General features: G+C 44.4%; 1 protein-coding gene across 4 annotated transcripts in view; it reads left to right on the top strand.

Moving 5' to 3' along the window:
* The window catches only part of NECAB2 (N-terminal EF-hand calcium binding protein 2), a 40,362-nt gene that overhangs the window by 8,149 nt on the left and 16,716 nt on the right, over positions 1 to 15,497 (top strand). For 3 of the 4 annotated variants that reach the window (XM_067019651.1, XM_067019649.1, XM_067019650.1), the window contains exons 3-5: positions 544 to 652; positions 2,634 to 2,659; positions 2,818 to 2,915. In XM_067019651.1, coding sequence (XP_066875752.1) covers positions 2,835 to 2,915 — 81 coding nt within the window. In that variant the 5' untranslated portion in view covers positions 544 to 652; positions 2,634 to 2,659; positions 2,818 to 2,834. The remainder of the gene's footprint in view (positions 1 to 543; positions 653 to 2,633; positions 2,660 to 2,817; positions 2,916 to 15,497) is intronic. The other variant, XM_067019652.1, reaches the window with a different exon arrangement.

Below are 15,497 nucleotides of genomic sequence, written 5' to 3' on the forward strand. Positions count from 1 at the left end.
AGTGAGTGCCACCGTTGGCAGCGGGCTCACGTCAGACGCTGTGAAGGCAGAGTGGAGAGGGGTCGTTCCCTCCCCAGAATCCAGACCTGGGTGCTGAGGTGGAGATGATCAAAGTGTGCAGAGCTTATCTGGGCTTTTGGAACCGACAGAGAGGGGTCATCAGGCTGCCTCCAGGTGGTCGGGTGACTGGGAGAGAAGGTTGCCTGACAAGCTCAGGTGTGCTTTACCTACTTGTTGACTGTGGGCCTTAATAGGCCCCAGCATCTGCTGGTTTGGGGATTATCCGTAAATGGTGTTGGTCTGTTGCTTTGGGAATTAGCTAGATCAGTCTGTGATCTCCGTGAACTGGAGTTGGCTGGTTAATTTGGATTAGTGGCACCAGCAAGGATGATCTGAGCTGGGGTTTATCTGCTAGTTTGGGAATTAGCGGGGCAGGCGGGGATTACCTGGCTGGAGTTTCTCTGTTGATTTGGCAGTTGTCTGGGTCTGGGGATGTCCCATCTGTTAGACACCAGCTGCTCTCCCCCCACCCCTTCCTCGCAGATGACGGGAAGTTATCCTTGGAGGAATTCCAGCTCTTCTTTGCAGATGGCGTCCTCAACGAGAAAGAACTAGAGGGTCTCTTCCACACCATCGACTCCGACAATACCAAGTGAGCTAAGTCCTGGGGGCTGGGGCCAGGAGGCAGCGTCTCCCTTCTCTCGCGGTGGCCGGTCTCCACTGCCCACTTCCCTGGAGGCACGGAGACCTCAAAGTCCCCAAACCAGCTAATCCAGAAGTCCTGTCTGTTTGGCCCCAGCTGGCTGGCCGATCTGGGGGAGCGGACAGGTTGATACTGCGTTGGCAAGTGTTTGTCTTTTCTGAGCACGCATGGCGAACCTGGGAGAGAGCGTAGGTTTGCGGAATACACACCGGATAACGAAAGGGAGAGATGAGCCACCTTAACCTAGCTCTGACCCCGACGCCTCGTGCATATCCCGGGTCTCACCGCGAGCTCTGTGATGCTTATCCTCACCGGATCCATCTTAAACCAAACTGCTCATCACTCTGACCTGAACTCTCCTTCTCACCCTGTACCTAATCACCTTTTCTCCAACCCAGCCGGAACCCTAACCTATGGCTCAATCAATCCCCAACTCTGGCCCCAACCCTAAAACTCGAAATTCCTAAATCCAGTGCAAAGTGCGCATTCTACTCAAGCGTGCCCGACCTTCCCAACCTGAACTCCAGCCTCGCCCTCTCCGAGTGACCCCCGGGCCAGTGAGGCCCGAGCCCCCTTCTCCACTCCACACCTGAGTTCCTCGGGGCTGTTTGGAGCAGATTTGATAAGCTGGGGTCCCCTGTGACAGGCTAGAGATGGTCTGGACGAGGAGCTGCCACCAGGCCCGTTGGCCAGGGACACAGCACGGGGGCGCCTGGGGCCAGGGGTGGGGCTGAGCGTCCCGGGAGCCAGGCTGGGGCAGGCGGAGGGGGGAAAGGCCGCTCGAAAGAAATGGCTGCCGGCTGCCGCGGACTCCAGGGGAGGCCTTTGTTTCTAGAGCGAGATGGAGAGTCTGAGCAGTTCCTACAGCGGCCGCGGAGCTTGAAAGGGCTGCCGCACGTGCTGTCGATTATTGCTCATTCGGGCAGGCGGGTCTGGGAGGAGGCGGCAGTGGGGAGCGTAGGTGAGGGCGGGCGGGCGGGCGGACTTCGCACTAGCAAAGGCCGGACCTCTGAAGACCTTTGGGTGTTTTCTTTCCAACGTTCCCCAGAGTGTGAGCTGTAAACACCCCCCTCCTTGGGATGCTCAACAGGTCTTCTGCCCCAAACCGTTCACACGGCTCAGAAAGGTCGGTGAAGTGCTGCTCTGAGCACAGTTAAGCGGGCTTCGTTTCTGCAGGGCTTGTTAGAACTTTTCACCAGGTGATGCGGATTGGGGGAAGCTCCAAGACAGAGTTTGCAGAGCCTTTTCCCGGCAGCCTCTTGATGAAGCCGGCACACTCTGTAGGCCGGCGTCTCTCGGGGAGGGAACTGGGGCCCAGAAAGGGAAGGTTATCAGAACCTGCACAAAACTCAGGTCCCTTGGCGTCCGCTCCGCCCCGCCGTGTCTGCGTTCTGAGGCTGCCGCCTGCGCCTTCCCCGGCCTGCGTGGCCTTCTTGTGCTAGGCCTCCTCTGAGGAAGGACAGGAGCCTCCCAGGCCTAGAGGGAGAGCAAGGGGGGCAACCCGCACCCCCAGCAGAGCCCAGGACCCAGCAGGCAGGGATGCCCGGGGCAGTGTGTCGCGTGAGGGTTTTGCTGACAGCCTGTAGTAGCCGTGGGCTATGCCCCTCCCTTTTCGCAGCCCCGGGTTTGGCCCCATCTGCTCCGGATGTGGTGGGCAGGCTTTGGGAGAGGAAAGGGGTGGGGGAAGCATGGTGAGGGGGTCAGACAGACGCACAGACATGGAACCCTCTGGAGGGGGCGGCATCCTTCCCCTGCTGTTCCCGCATCTGTGAAGCGGGGGTCACAGTGCCAGCACAGAGCATGAAAAGAGAAGAGGCCCGGGAGGTGTTTCACCAGCTGTAGGCTGTGCTCGCCAGGGAGGGAAGGAGGGCGGGAGGCACGGGACAACAGGCTGGTCTCTGAGTGCCTCTCATCGTCTCTCTCTCTGCAGCCATGTGGACACCAAGGAGCTGTGTGGTAGGTGCTGGCTGTGCAGGGACTGAGGCTTGGCTGGGGTGTGTTTTTGGTGAGGGGAGGGGACTGGGGAGGGGCACTGATGCGATTGGTGAGAGGGCCCGGGGGGGGGGGGGCATGATCCTCCTGTGACCTTTGACCCCTGCCTTCCCTTCCTCCAGATTACTTTGTGGACCACATGGGGGACTACGAGGACGTCCTGGCCTCCCTGGAGACCTTGAATCACTCCGTCCTGAAGGCCATGGGCTACACCAAGAAGGTCAGCGGGTGTGGGTGGCCCCTGGGGGTCCAGGGCTTGAGTGCCGGTTCGGGTCTACATTTCCCCAGAACATCCTCACGCAAGGGTGCCTGGATTTGTGGTGACAAGTGTTGGGCGAATCTGGCTCTGAAGTGGGCTGTGCTTGGGGCTTCTAGAGAGAGTGAGGGAAACTGTGAAGTGCAGGGAGTGGCTTGGTGAATGGCACTGTCTGGTTCAGAGCGTGAGGCCCTTTCCCACAGTTGGGCCTGGTCCTGGGATGGAGTCCCAGAAAGGGAGCCGCAGTCCCACTGAGGACTCCAGGGTCCTTGGGCAGGTGTCAGACCTGACGATGCCGTGCTCTTTACGGGGTTACGGATGGGGTGGGACGGGGGTGGATTTGAGCATCTCAGCTTGACCGGGAATCTGAGGGTGTCTGGGGTGAGAACGCCGTATCCAGACCAGGAGACGTGAGCGGGGCAGCGGATGCATTAGGGGGGTTGGGAGGGAGCCAGGGCAGGGCTCTGCGTGTCCTGGAGGGAGGGCTCGTCTGTGCCCGCAGCAGTTATGCCTTGGAGGAGGGCACACGGAGGGAGATGGGGCAGGCTGTGGGCTGGGCGTCTTTGTAGCTCAGATGGGCGTAAGCAGCCCGCCTCCCGGCTCCGCTTCTCACCTGTGAGTCTGCACCGGCTCTGGCTGGTGCTTCCGGGGGGAGCAGTGGGGGGTGTTCCTTCTCTGTATCCACGGAGAAGAGTCACCGTGAATGTCCCGAGGATCTGTGACAGCCAGGGTTAAACGCTCACTTAATCCCCTCAGCAACCCTGTGGGTAGCGACAGTCACTCATAACTATAAGTGACATAACCATGGAAACATAGCTTTCGTAACTATGGAAATAAGCTCGGAAAGGTGATCCCTGTAGGGTCGTGGCCAGACAGCCAGAGCTTCCTGCTGAAATGGGAGGGGAGACTGAGTCAGGGACCTGGCCGGAGGTATGGAGCACAGCATGGGACCAGGCGGACCATGGCATGTAGGAGGGAGCGGGCCACGCTGTGATGGACATGTAATGCCCGAGGGCGTGCAGCCTACCTGAGCTGTGGGAGCTCAGGAAAGACCAACCCCACCTGCTGGTTGAGGCCAGGGAGCTTAGCTGATGAAGTCAGCCAGACCAGGCTGAAGGACCCCAGCCAGTCACTTCTCTTTCTGAACCTCAGTTTCTCCATCTGTGGAATGGGAGCATTCACCTTATAGAGTCCTTACAAGGACTGAACCAAGTAAAAGGTCTGTAAGCTGCTTAGCACAGGGTCTGGCACAGAGCAAAGGCGACTGTTGGTATCATTAGGCCCCTATTGTGTGCCCAGTCATAGGAAAAATCAGTTCTGTATGTTTTGTTCAGATGCTACTCGGTTCCTGCTCTACCAGGTGTTGGAGAATCTCTTTCTTCCCATATATCCAAAAACAGCTGGGCCTGATCCTGAACCTCCACGAACCCACATTTCCATTTGTGTCCTAGCGTCATGCTGTTTTGAGTCTTGGTGTTTGAAGTATATTTTAATGTTGTATGAGACCAGTTCCCTTTCATTGTTCGTCCTTGGACACTATTTGATATTCTGAAAGTATCAAGATGGGCAGGGGCTTAGAAGGCAGCAAGGGAAGCCCCCAAGCTCTGGAACCCCCTTGCACAGTGTGTCAGCCCCAGCTCCGCTCCTCACGGCTGAGTGAGGCACACTGGATGCCCACGTGGGGCTCCTTGCGATTGAACCCACTGCCTTGAGCCTCAGTTTTCAAATCTGGGAACGGAGCCCCTGCCCAGAAATGTTGTCTTCCGTATTAAAACGCGCACTTGTTTCCTGGTCTTCGGGCATAACTGTTCAGAGATGTGACACAATTCTCTATCAAGAGACGATTTTATTTTATTTTAAAAATTGTATTGGAGTATAGTTGACTTACAACGCTGTGTTAGTTTCAGGTATACAGTATCTATCTTATATTTAGCAGTGTGTGTATGTTAATCCCAAGCTCCTGATTTATCCCTCCCGCCTCCCCACGTTTCCCCTTTGGTAACCAGAAGTTTCTTGTCAATATCTGTAAATCTGTTTCTGGCCTTTTTTTAATCTCTTCAAAATATTGTGGTTTTTTGGTTTAAAAATTTCTATCAGAGTATACTTGGTTTACAATGTTGTGTTAGTTTCAGGTGTACAGCAAAGTGAATGTTACATATATATATCCATTACCTTTCAGATTCTTTTCCCATATAGGTTGTTACAGAATATTGAGCAGTGTTCCCTGTGCTATGCAGTACGTTCTTATTAGTTATCCATTTTATTTATAATAGTGTGTATATATTAATCCCAGCCTCCTAATTTATCACTTCCCCCCATGTTTCCTCTTTGGTAGCCATAAGTTTGATTTTGATATCTGTGAGTCTGTTTCTGTGTTGTAAATAAGTTCATTTGTATCATTTTTTTTAAAAGTAGATTTCACATATGAGCGGTATCATATGATGTTTGTTCTTCTCTGTCTGACTTCAGTTAGTATGATAATCTCTAGGTCCATCCATGTTGCTGCAAATGACATTATTTTGTTCTTTTTTATGGCTGAGTAATATTCCATTGTATATATGTGCCACATCTTCTTTATCCATTCGTCTGTCAGTGGGCACTTAGGTTGCTTCCATGTCCTGGCTATTGTAAATAGAGCTGCAATGAACATCGTGGCACATGACTCTTTTTGAATTATGGTTTTCTCAGGGTCTATGCCCAGTAGTGGGATTGCTGGGTCATATGGTAGTTCTATTTGTAGTTTTTTAAGGAACCTCCATACTGTTCTCCATAGTGGGTTGTATCAATTTACATTCCCACCAACAGTGCAAGAGAGTTCCCTTTTCTCTACACTCTCTCCAGCATTTGTTGTCTGTAGACCTTTTGATGATGGCCATTCTGACCGTGTGAGGTAATACCTCATTGTAGTTTTGGGGTTTTTTTAATTTTTTTTTAAACTTTTGGCTGCGTTGGGTCCTTGTTGCTGCACGTAGGCTTTCTCTAGTTGTAACGAGCGGGGGCTACTCTTCGTTGCGGTGTGCAGGCTTCTGTTGTGGAGCACGGGCTCTAGAGCACAAGCTCAGTAGTTGTGGCATACAGGCTTAGTTGCTCCATGGCATGTCGAATCTTCCCAGACCAGGGGTCAAACCCATGCCCCATGCAGTGGCAGGCAGGTTCTTAACCACTGTGCCACCAATCCCTCCGATTGTAGCCTTTGATTTGCATTTCTCTGATAATTAGCGATGTTGAGCATCTTTTCATGTGCTTTTTGGCCATCTGTATGTCTTCTTTGGAGAAATGTCTCCTTTGATCCTCTGCCCATTTTTTGCTTGGGTTGTTTGGTTTCTTTTGATATTAAGCTGTAGGAGCTATTTGTATATTGTGGAGGTTAAGCCTTTGTCGGTTGCTTCGTTTGTAAATATTTTCTCCCATTCTGTGGGTTGTCTTTTTGTTTTGTTTATGGTTTCCTTTGCTGTGCAAAAGCTTTTAAGTTTAATTAGGTCCCATTTGTTTATTTTGGGTTTTATTTTCATTACTCTAGGAGGTGGATCAAAAAAGATATTGCTGCAATTTATGTCAAAGAGTGTTCTGCCTGTGTTTTCCTCTAAGAGTTTTATAGTGTCCAATCTTACATTTAGGTCTTTAATCCATTTTGAGTTTATTTTTGTGTATGGTGTTAGAGAATATCCTAATATCATTCTTTTAAACTGCTATCCAGTTTTCCCAGCACCACTTATCAAAGAGACTGTCTTTTCTCCATTGTACATTCTTGCCTCCTTTGTCGTAGATTAGGTGACCATAGGTGAGTGGGTTTATCTCTGGGCTTTCTAGCCTGTTCCATTGATCTATATTTCTGTTTTTGTGCCATTACCATACTGTTTTGATGACTGTAGTTGTAGTATATTCTGAAGTCAAGGAGCCTGATTCCTCCAACTGTTTTTCTTTCTCAGGACTGCTTTGGCTCTTCAGGGTCTTTTGTGTTTCCACACAAATTTAAAAATGTTTTATTGTAGTTCTGTGAAAAATGCCATTGTTAATTTGATAGGGATTGCATTGAGTCTGTAGATTGCCTTGGATAGTATAGTCACTTTGACAATATTGATTCTTCCAATTCAAGAACGTGGTATATCTTTGCATCTGTTTGTGTCATCTTCGATTTCTTTCATCGGCGGCTTACAGTTTTCAGAGTACAGGTCTTTTGTTTCCTTAGGTAGTTTTATTCCTAGGTATTTTATTCTTTTTGATGTGATGGTAAAAGGGAGAGGATTTTAACATCTACCAATACAACCTAAAGCAGTTTGCAGGATTTTTGCTGTTAGGGTGTTCCAAAGGCTGCATGATTTCCTAGTGATGGTGGTGATGCTATGATAGGTTGTCACAATGGTGACTGGCATTTCTTGCATGTTTTCTAACCAGTTTTTGTTTGGAGAAGTGCAGCTCGTTGATTATTTCAAATACTTCTCTTGCATCCATTGACTTAAGGTGACTCATTTGCTTTTGTAGATATGCAGTCATAGTAGCATTGTTAACTACTGTAGTTACTGTCTTCATTTCTGATATGTGTTCCTCCTGTTTCTCTGTTGTGTCCTGTTGCGTTTACCCTGAATTCTCAAACATTGTAATAGCACTACGTCAGACATCCTTGTTTTGCTCCTGATGTTCAAATGCATCTCTCTAGTAGTTCTTCACTAATTATAATATTAATAGCAGCTCTTGTTTTAGAAACCTCTACAGTCTGTTAAAAAATATTTTTGTGTTCCCTTCGTTAAATGTTGCCTTAGGGGGTGGTAGTGAATTTTTTTTCAAATGCCTTTTAGGAATTTTTTTTTCAGGGATCATATGATTTTTCTTAAACTATTGATGGGGTGGATTCTATTATTAGATTCTCTCCTATTGAACAGTCCTTAGCTTCCTGTGATAAACCCTAATTGGCACATTATTCTTTTACCACTTGCTGAATCTTGTCACTAGCTGAGTGTTTTGTCTCTGTCTCTATCAGGAATTGAGATTGGGTGATAGGGAGTGAATTGAAGGTGGTTTTGAATATCTTTCTGTGTGTGAATCAGCTTCTCTAACTTAGAATCATGTTTCTATTCAAAAATAGAATTCATCCATAGGCTTGGGTTGAGGTACTAAACAGGGGGAGGGGATTATTATAATTAGTGATTTTAAAGTCAATCCTAATTTTAGGTAAACTTTTGGTGTCCATTTTAGTATATTTTTATTATTATTTTTTTCATTTTAGTATATGTTAAACAAAACTGCCATGGACATGTTCAGTTTTATGATCGATTATGCATAGTATGTTCTTACAATTTTTTAAAAACATTCTAAAACTTTGAAACAAAACAGGCACATAATGCAGATTACGTTTAATAAAACATCTGTTACAGCTCAGGTCTTGATTTAAATTTTGTACTATTTTGCTACATTTAAACTTCTATTTAACAGAGTTTTTCCTGTTTTAATTAGTTGTTTCTAGAAATGAGCCCCTGACACATTTATTTAAATTTAATTTATACAGTATGTTTTCTCCTGTATTTATTTTTTTAATTCTTTCTTTCCTTAAAAAAAATCTTTTGTATTGAAGTATAGTTGATTTGCAATATCGTGTAAGATTCAAGTGTACAGCACAATTCAGTTTTAAATATACATATATATTTTTTTTCTTTTTCAGATTCTTTTCCCTTGAAGGTTATTAGATAATATTGAGTAGAATTCCCTGTGCTGTACAGTAGGTCCTTGTTGGTTATCTGTTTTATATATAGTAGTGAGTATCTGTTAATCCCAGCTTCCTAATTTATCCCTTCAGCCACCACCCTTTCCCCTTTGGTAACTGTAAGTTTGTTTTCTGTGTCTGTGAGCCTCTGTTTCGGAAATAAGTTCATTTGTGTCTTTTTTTTTTCTGTTAGATTCTACATGTAAGTGATATCATGATATTTGTCCTCTCTCTGGCTTACTTCACTTAGTATGATAATCTCTAGGTCCATCCATGTTGCTGCAAAGGGCATTTTTTCACTCTTTTTTTATGGCTGAGTAATATTCCATTGTATATATGTACCACATCTTTTTCATGCCTTGCTGTGTCAGTAGACATTTAGGTTGCTTCCATGTCTTGGCTATTGTAAATAGTGCTGCAGTGAACATTGGGGGGTGCATGTATCATTTTTTAAAAAATTATTATTGGAGTGTAGTTGATTTACGATGTTGTGTTAGTTTCACGTGTACAGCAAAGTGAATCAGTTATACATATATGCACTCTTTTTAAGGTTCTTTTCCCATAATGGCCTTTAGAGAGTATTGAGTAGAGTTCCCTGTGGTATACAGTAGGTCCTTATTAGTTATCTCTTTTATATGTAGAAGTGTGTACATGTCCATCCCAATCTCCCAATGTATCCCTCTCCCCCCTTACCCCCTGGTAACCATAAGTTTGTTTTCTACATCTGTGACTCTGTTTCTGTTTTGTAAAGAAGTTCATTTGTACCCTTTTTTATTTATTTATGTTTTATTTTTTTTGCGGTACGCGGGCCTCTCACTGTTGTGGCCTCTCCCATTGCAGAGCACAGGCTCCAGACGTGCAGGCTCAGCGGCCATGGCTCACGGGCCTAGCCGCTCCGCAGCATGTGGGATCCTCCCGGACCGGGGCACGATCCCGTGTCCCCTGCATTGGCAGGCGGACTCTCAAACACTGCACCACCAGGGAAGCCCTGTACGCTTTTTTTTAGATTGTACATATAAGCGATATCATATGATGTTTGTCTTTCTCTGTCTGACTTATTTCACTCAGGATGACAATCTGCAAATGGCATTATTTTGTTCTTTTTTTATGGATGAGAAATATTCCATTGTATATATGTACCACATCTTCTTTATCCATTCCTCTGTTGATGGACATTTAGGTTGCTTCCATGTCCTGGCTATGGTAAATAGTTCTGCAGTGAACATTGGGATGCATGTATCTTTTCGAATTATGGTTTTCTCTCTGGTATATGCCCAGGAGTGGGATTGCTGGGTCATATGGTTGTTCTATTTTTAGTTTTTTGAGGAACCTCCATGCTGTTCTCCATAGTGGCTGTATCAATTTACATTCCCACCAACAGTGTAGGAGGGTTCCCTTTTCTCCACACCCTCTCCAGCATTTATTGTTTGTAGATTTTTTTGATGACGGCCATTTTGACTGGTATGAGGTGGTACCTCATTGTAGTTTTGATTTACATCTCTCTAATAATTAGCGACGTTGAACATCTTTTCATGTGCTTTTTGGCTATCGGGATGTCTTCTTTGGAGAAATGTCTGTTTAGGTCTTCTTCCAATGTTTTGATTGGATTGTTTTTGATATTGAGCTATATGAATTGTTAATATATTTCAGCATTTAATTTCTTGTCAGTCTCATGGTTAGCAAATATTTTCTCCCATTCTGTGGGTTGTCTTTTCATTTTGTTTATAGTTTCCTTTGCTGTGCAGAAGCTTTTAAGTTTACTTAGGTCCCATTTGTTTATTTTTGGTTTTACTTTCATTACTCTAGGAGGTGGATCAAAAAAGATATTGCTGAGACTTATGTCAAAGAGTGTTCTGCCTATGTTTTCCTCTAAGAGTTTTATAGTGTCTGGCCTTACATGTAGGTCTTTGATCCATTTTGAGTTTATTTTTGTGTATGGTGTCAGAGAGTGTCCTAATTACATTCTTTTAAACTGCTGTCCAGTTTTCCCCGCACCACTTATTGAAGAGACTGTCTTTTCTACATTTGTATATTCTTGTGCCTCCTTTGTCATAGATTAGGTGACCATAGGTGAGTGGGTTTATTTCTGGACTTTCTATCATGTTCCGTTGATCTACATTTCTGTTTGTGTGCCAGTACCATACTGTTTTGTTGACTGTAGCTTTGTAGTATATTCTGAAGTCAAGGAGCCTGATTCCTCCAGCTCTGTTTTTCTTTCTCAGGACAGCTTTGGCTATTTGGGGTCTTTTGTGTTTCCATACAAATTTTGAAATTTTTTGTCCTAGTTCTGTGAAAAATGCCATTGGTAATTTGATAGGGATTGGATTGAATCTGTAGATTGCCTTGGGTAGTATGGTCATTTTGGCAATATTGATTCTGTATCTACTACTGAATTTACTGTGTTTATAGTTTTTATCATTTCCTACCACCTATTTCCTTAGGTTTATTGTTGCTATACTTTTTCATATGTGTAAAGGAATGCTTAAATTTTTTTTGGATAATAAAGTTTGAAATTTTAGAAATCTACCTTTGAATGATACTTTCACTGCAATTATAGATTTTAGTATATATTGAGAGAGGATTAATATTTCCTCTCTCAATATTATCTAATAGTTTGTTATGTCCTCACTCATTTCTCATTTCGTGGTATTAGGATAAAACCAAGTAACAAGTAGTTTGTATTCTAATTTTTTAAATTTTTTTGAGATTTCTTCACTGCATATTATTTTGATTAAAAAAAAATTTTGTTTAATTTGGTTGTGCCGGGTCTTAGTTGCGGCAGGCAGACCCCTTAGTTGTGGCTCGTGGGCTCCTTAGTTGTGGCATGCGAACTCTTGCGGCATGCATGTGGGATCTGCTTCCCTTACCAGGGCTCAAACACAGTCCCCTGTGTTGGGAGCATGGAATCTTATCCACTGTGCCACCAGGGAAGTCCCATATTATTTTGTTTTTATAATTCTCTCATGGGAAGAATTTATAAAAACTGGGAAGAAGATGTGGATCATACTTTCAGAGTATAAAATGTGAAAATTTAAAAATAGTTATCCCTTCTTTGTTGTGAAATATATGTTGTTAAAAGACAACTTTGTAAAAAGGTAAAGTTGTCTCTTGTACAAATCTAAAGTATACACATGGGAAAGATTTTATTTAACTCCTTAATTTGAGAACCAGTAAGATGTTACACTGTCTCCAAGGAAAATTCAAAGAACATTTACCATGTATATAGGCAACCAGGAATTCTGAGATGAATCTGTGAATAAATGCAAAATTGGTCACTGTCCACAGGACAATAAGTTGAATTCTGCCAAACAAAATTCATATGCATTTCTGTGGATGAGAATTATTTGCATTATTGTCACTTTTTTACATGCTAGAGATTTTTGTTGTTTTGTTTTTAAATTTTTTTTATTTTTTGGCTGCATGGGGTCTTCATTGCTGCACGCAGTCTTTCTCTGCTTGTGGCGAGCGGGGGGATACTCTTTGTCGCGGTGGCTTCTCTTGTTGCAGAGCACGGGCTCTAGGTGCACGGGCTTCAGTAGTTGCGGTGCATGGGCTCAGTCGTCGTGGCTTGTGGGCTCTAAAGAGCAGGCTCAGTAGTTGTGGCGCACAGGCTTAATTGCTCCGCAGCATGTGGGATCTTCCTGGAGCAGGGCTCGAACCCATGTCCCCTGCATTGGCAGGCGGATTCTTAACCACTGCACCACCAGGGAAGTCCTACATGCTAGCGTGTTAAAAGTAGCTCCTGAACAAGGAAAGACCTAAATAACCTAGAAAGGTGTATTAGACAAGGAACCCAGTAATCTTTTTTGCCCATTTTAAAGACTTTCACATTTTCCCAGTAATGCCCTTTACAGTAGACATTTATTATTTCGAATTTATCTGTCCTGTAGGACACTGGTGAACTAATTTCTCACACTAAATTGTGTTTTGACATTTAATCTTTAAAATTCTAATGTTTCCTTCCTGTGTCTTTCGCCATGCCGTTTGACGCCTATAGACCTGGTTGTAATACTTTTGTTACCTAAATGGTACATATTCAGTATTCAAAATTTAGGAAGTAGAGAAAAATATAAAGAAAAATTGCAAATCACTTCTAATTTCCACTGTCTCTAACCACTGTTACCACTTTATTACCATTAAGCCTTTTTTTCTATGGGTATTTCTCTAATACACTTAAAATCATTCTGTATACAAAAATTTTCTACTTTTTTTACCTAACATTTTAACAAACACCTTTCCCATGTTAATAAAACTGTTTAAAAGTATCATTTTAAATATTCTTACTTAAATTTACATACTGTTCCTCTGTTCTTGGGCATGTTCGATTATTTCCAGGTTTTTGCTGTTATCAATTAACACTAACCTTGGGACCTCAGTATTTGTCCACATTTTGCATTATTTCTTAAGAATAGATTATCCAAAGTAGAGAATTACTGGGCAGTCTAAGGCTCTTCATATAAAGTAGAATTGCCTTATAAAGTGGTTATATTCATCTAACCCCGCATAGCCGTACTTGTAGCAATATCCTCTCCCATTGCGCAAAGATTTAATAATGCACGAAGATTTAATAATGTCATCTCCTTGTAATGCATTATGCCTTCTGTCGTTTATTCTTATCCTTTTAATATTATGTAATACTTTCCCATTAAATGCTACCTTGCTCGTGATATTGCAACCTGTCCTAGTCATTCGATCAAATTTGGTAGCAGAATCTCTGCACAGGCTTTTCTCTGCAAATCCTTTGGTGCTCTTTTGCTTTATATACGCTTCCAGATGGACCTCATTTAGTCAAATCTGGGACTGCGTCTTTACGTGGGGCAATTTAGGCCGATTTTCTTTATTGTTATGATCTGTCTGGCCTGGTTGCTGTCATAATTGTATATGCTTCCCATTTTTTAATGATCCTTAGTCTTTTTTGACATTTTACCTTTCTGTAGTCTGCTTTGTTTGTAGCATTGATTTCAATTTCAAAGGTAAACATTCTAGCTTTCATTTTACTAGGGACTTCTAAAACATACATTGTTAACACTCTTTTTTTTTTTTTTTTTGTGGTATGCGGGCCTCTCACTGCTGTGGCCTCTCTTTGCGGAGCACAGGCTCCGGACGCACAGGCCCAGCGGCCATGGCTCACGGGCCCAGCCGCTCCGCAGAATGTGGGATCTTCCCGGACCAGGGCACGAACCCGTGTCCCCTGCATCGGCAGGCGGACTCTCAACCACTGCGCCACCAGGGAAGCCCTGTTAACACTCTTAATCTTGTTTATATACCTGGCTAATCAAGAACACTTTCTATTCCCTCTTGTGAAATTAAAACAATTTTTGAGATGATTGGCTCTTTTTCCATACTTTGACACTCTTTATTCCCTTAATCCAGTGTGATTAAAATTTAACTATTAGTGATCAGTGTTTTTATTTCCTAACCTCTGTAACCTTCATTTTCATTTGGGTGCGCACCCTCACTTTTTTCCCACAGCTTCCCTATTCAAGAATATTTATCTGTGATTCAGCCCTAGAAGATGTGGGAAAAATTCCTAAGCATTCTTTGCCGGAAAGGTGCTCATTTGATAAACTTTCAGAGATCTGCAGATTTCTGAAGGTCTCCCTGTTATCCTGCATGTGAATAACTTGTCCACATATTGTGGAATTCCCAGCTCTGACTCTTTGCCTCTGAAATCTGTGGAGCTGGCCTCTCGGCTGAGGCATCAGTGGTAGTGGAGGACAAAACTGTACAAGCTGCATTTTTACTTTTTTGAAAATTTTGTCTTTTTTTTTTTTTTTTTTAATTCGACTAACCAGTTACACTTATTGATCCCTGACTGCACCCTGAGTCACTTACCTGCCTGCTTTTAACATACTCACTTCAGCTCATTTTTCTGCTGGATGGCTTCTAGCAGCCTTTCTCTTTTTGTTCAGTTTTTGTTTTGTTTTGTTTTGTTTTACCTCCTTATGTCTTCCTGTTCTTTGGGGTCATTTGTTTGTCCAGAGCCCATCCATCACTGGATTGCATGTGAGTTCAGCTGTCTGCTAGGAAGGATAATTGATCACTGCGGTGCATTAGGCCGCCGGAACCTGGCATGCTTTCTGCCGTCAGCTCCTTCCCCGTCGGGGCCTGTCGCCAGTGCACCTGGTCTGATGGGTGGCGCAGGAGGCCCACCTCCACACCTCCCCGTCTGCGTGCACCTCTCCTCTCGGCCCCTCTCCACCCCCAGCCGTGTTCCCCTGCTCCCCACCCTGGCCTTCCTTTCTCAGTCTCTCTGTCTCTAGCCGTGGTTCCCTTGTGCAATTATTGCTAATTAATTCCCAGTCAGAGTGATGGATGGTTTAATTTTCTTTCCTTGAGACCCCTTGCCTGGCCGGGGACTGGGCAGAATTCCAAGGTCCCGGGGCAGGTGGCTCAGGAGGGTAGGGTCTTGGTAGAGGAGGCCAGAGAGCAGCACAGTGTCATTTTGATCTTTGTCGTCCTGGAGTGACCTGGCGAAGCCAGAGCCTTCTCCCTCCCACTCAAGTCTCTGAAGCCAAAAGAAACTCAGCGGGATGCAGTGTCTCCGGTGCAGACTCTTGACAAAAGGGGAAATGTTCTCACATCACAGAGCAAACTCCATGGAAGACCCTCTTCATCTTTTTTTGTTTCTGTTTTTGATTTTATTCTATTTTTTTAACATCTTTATTGGAGTATAATTGCTTTACAATGGTGTGTTAGTTTCTGTTTTATAACAAAGTGAATCAGTTATACATGTACAGATGTTCCCATATCTCTTCCCTCTTGCGTCTCCCTCCCTCCAACCCCTCTATGTGGTCACAAACCACCAAGCTGATCTCCCTGTGCCATGTGCCTGCTTCTCAGTAGCT

The sequence above is a fragment of the Kogia breviceps genome, chromosome 18 (genome assembly GCF_026419965.1).
Source record: "Kogia breviceps isolate mKogBre1 chromosome 18, mKogBre1 haplotype 1, whole genome shotgun sequence".
Lineage (NCBI taxonomy): Eukaryota > Metazoa > Chordata > Mammalia > Artiodactyla > Physeteridae > Kogia > Kogia breviceps.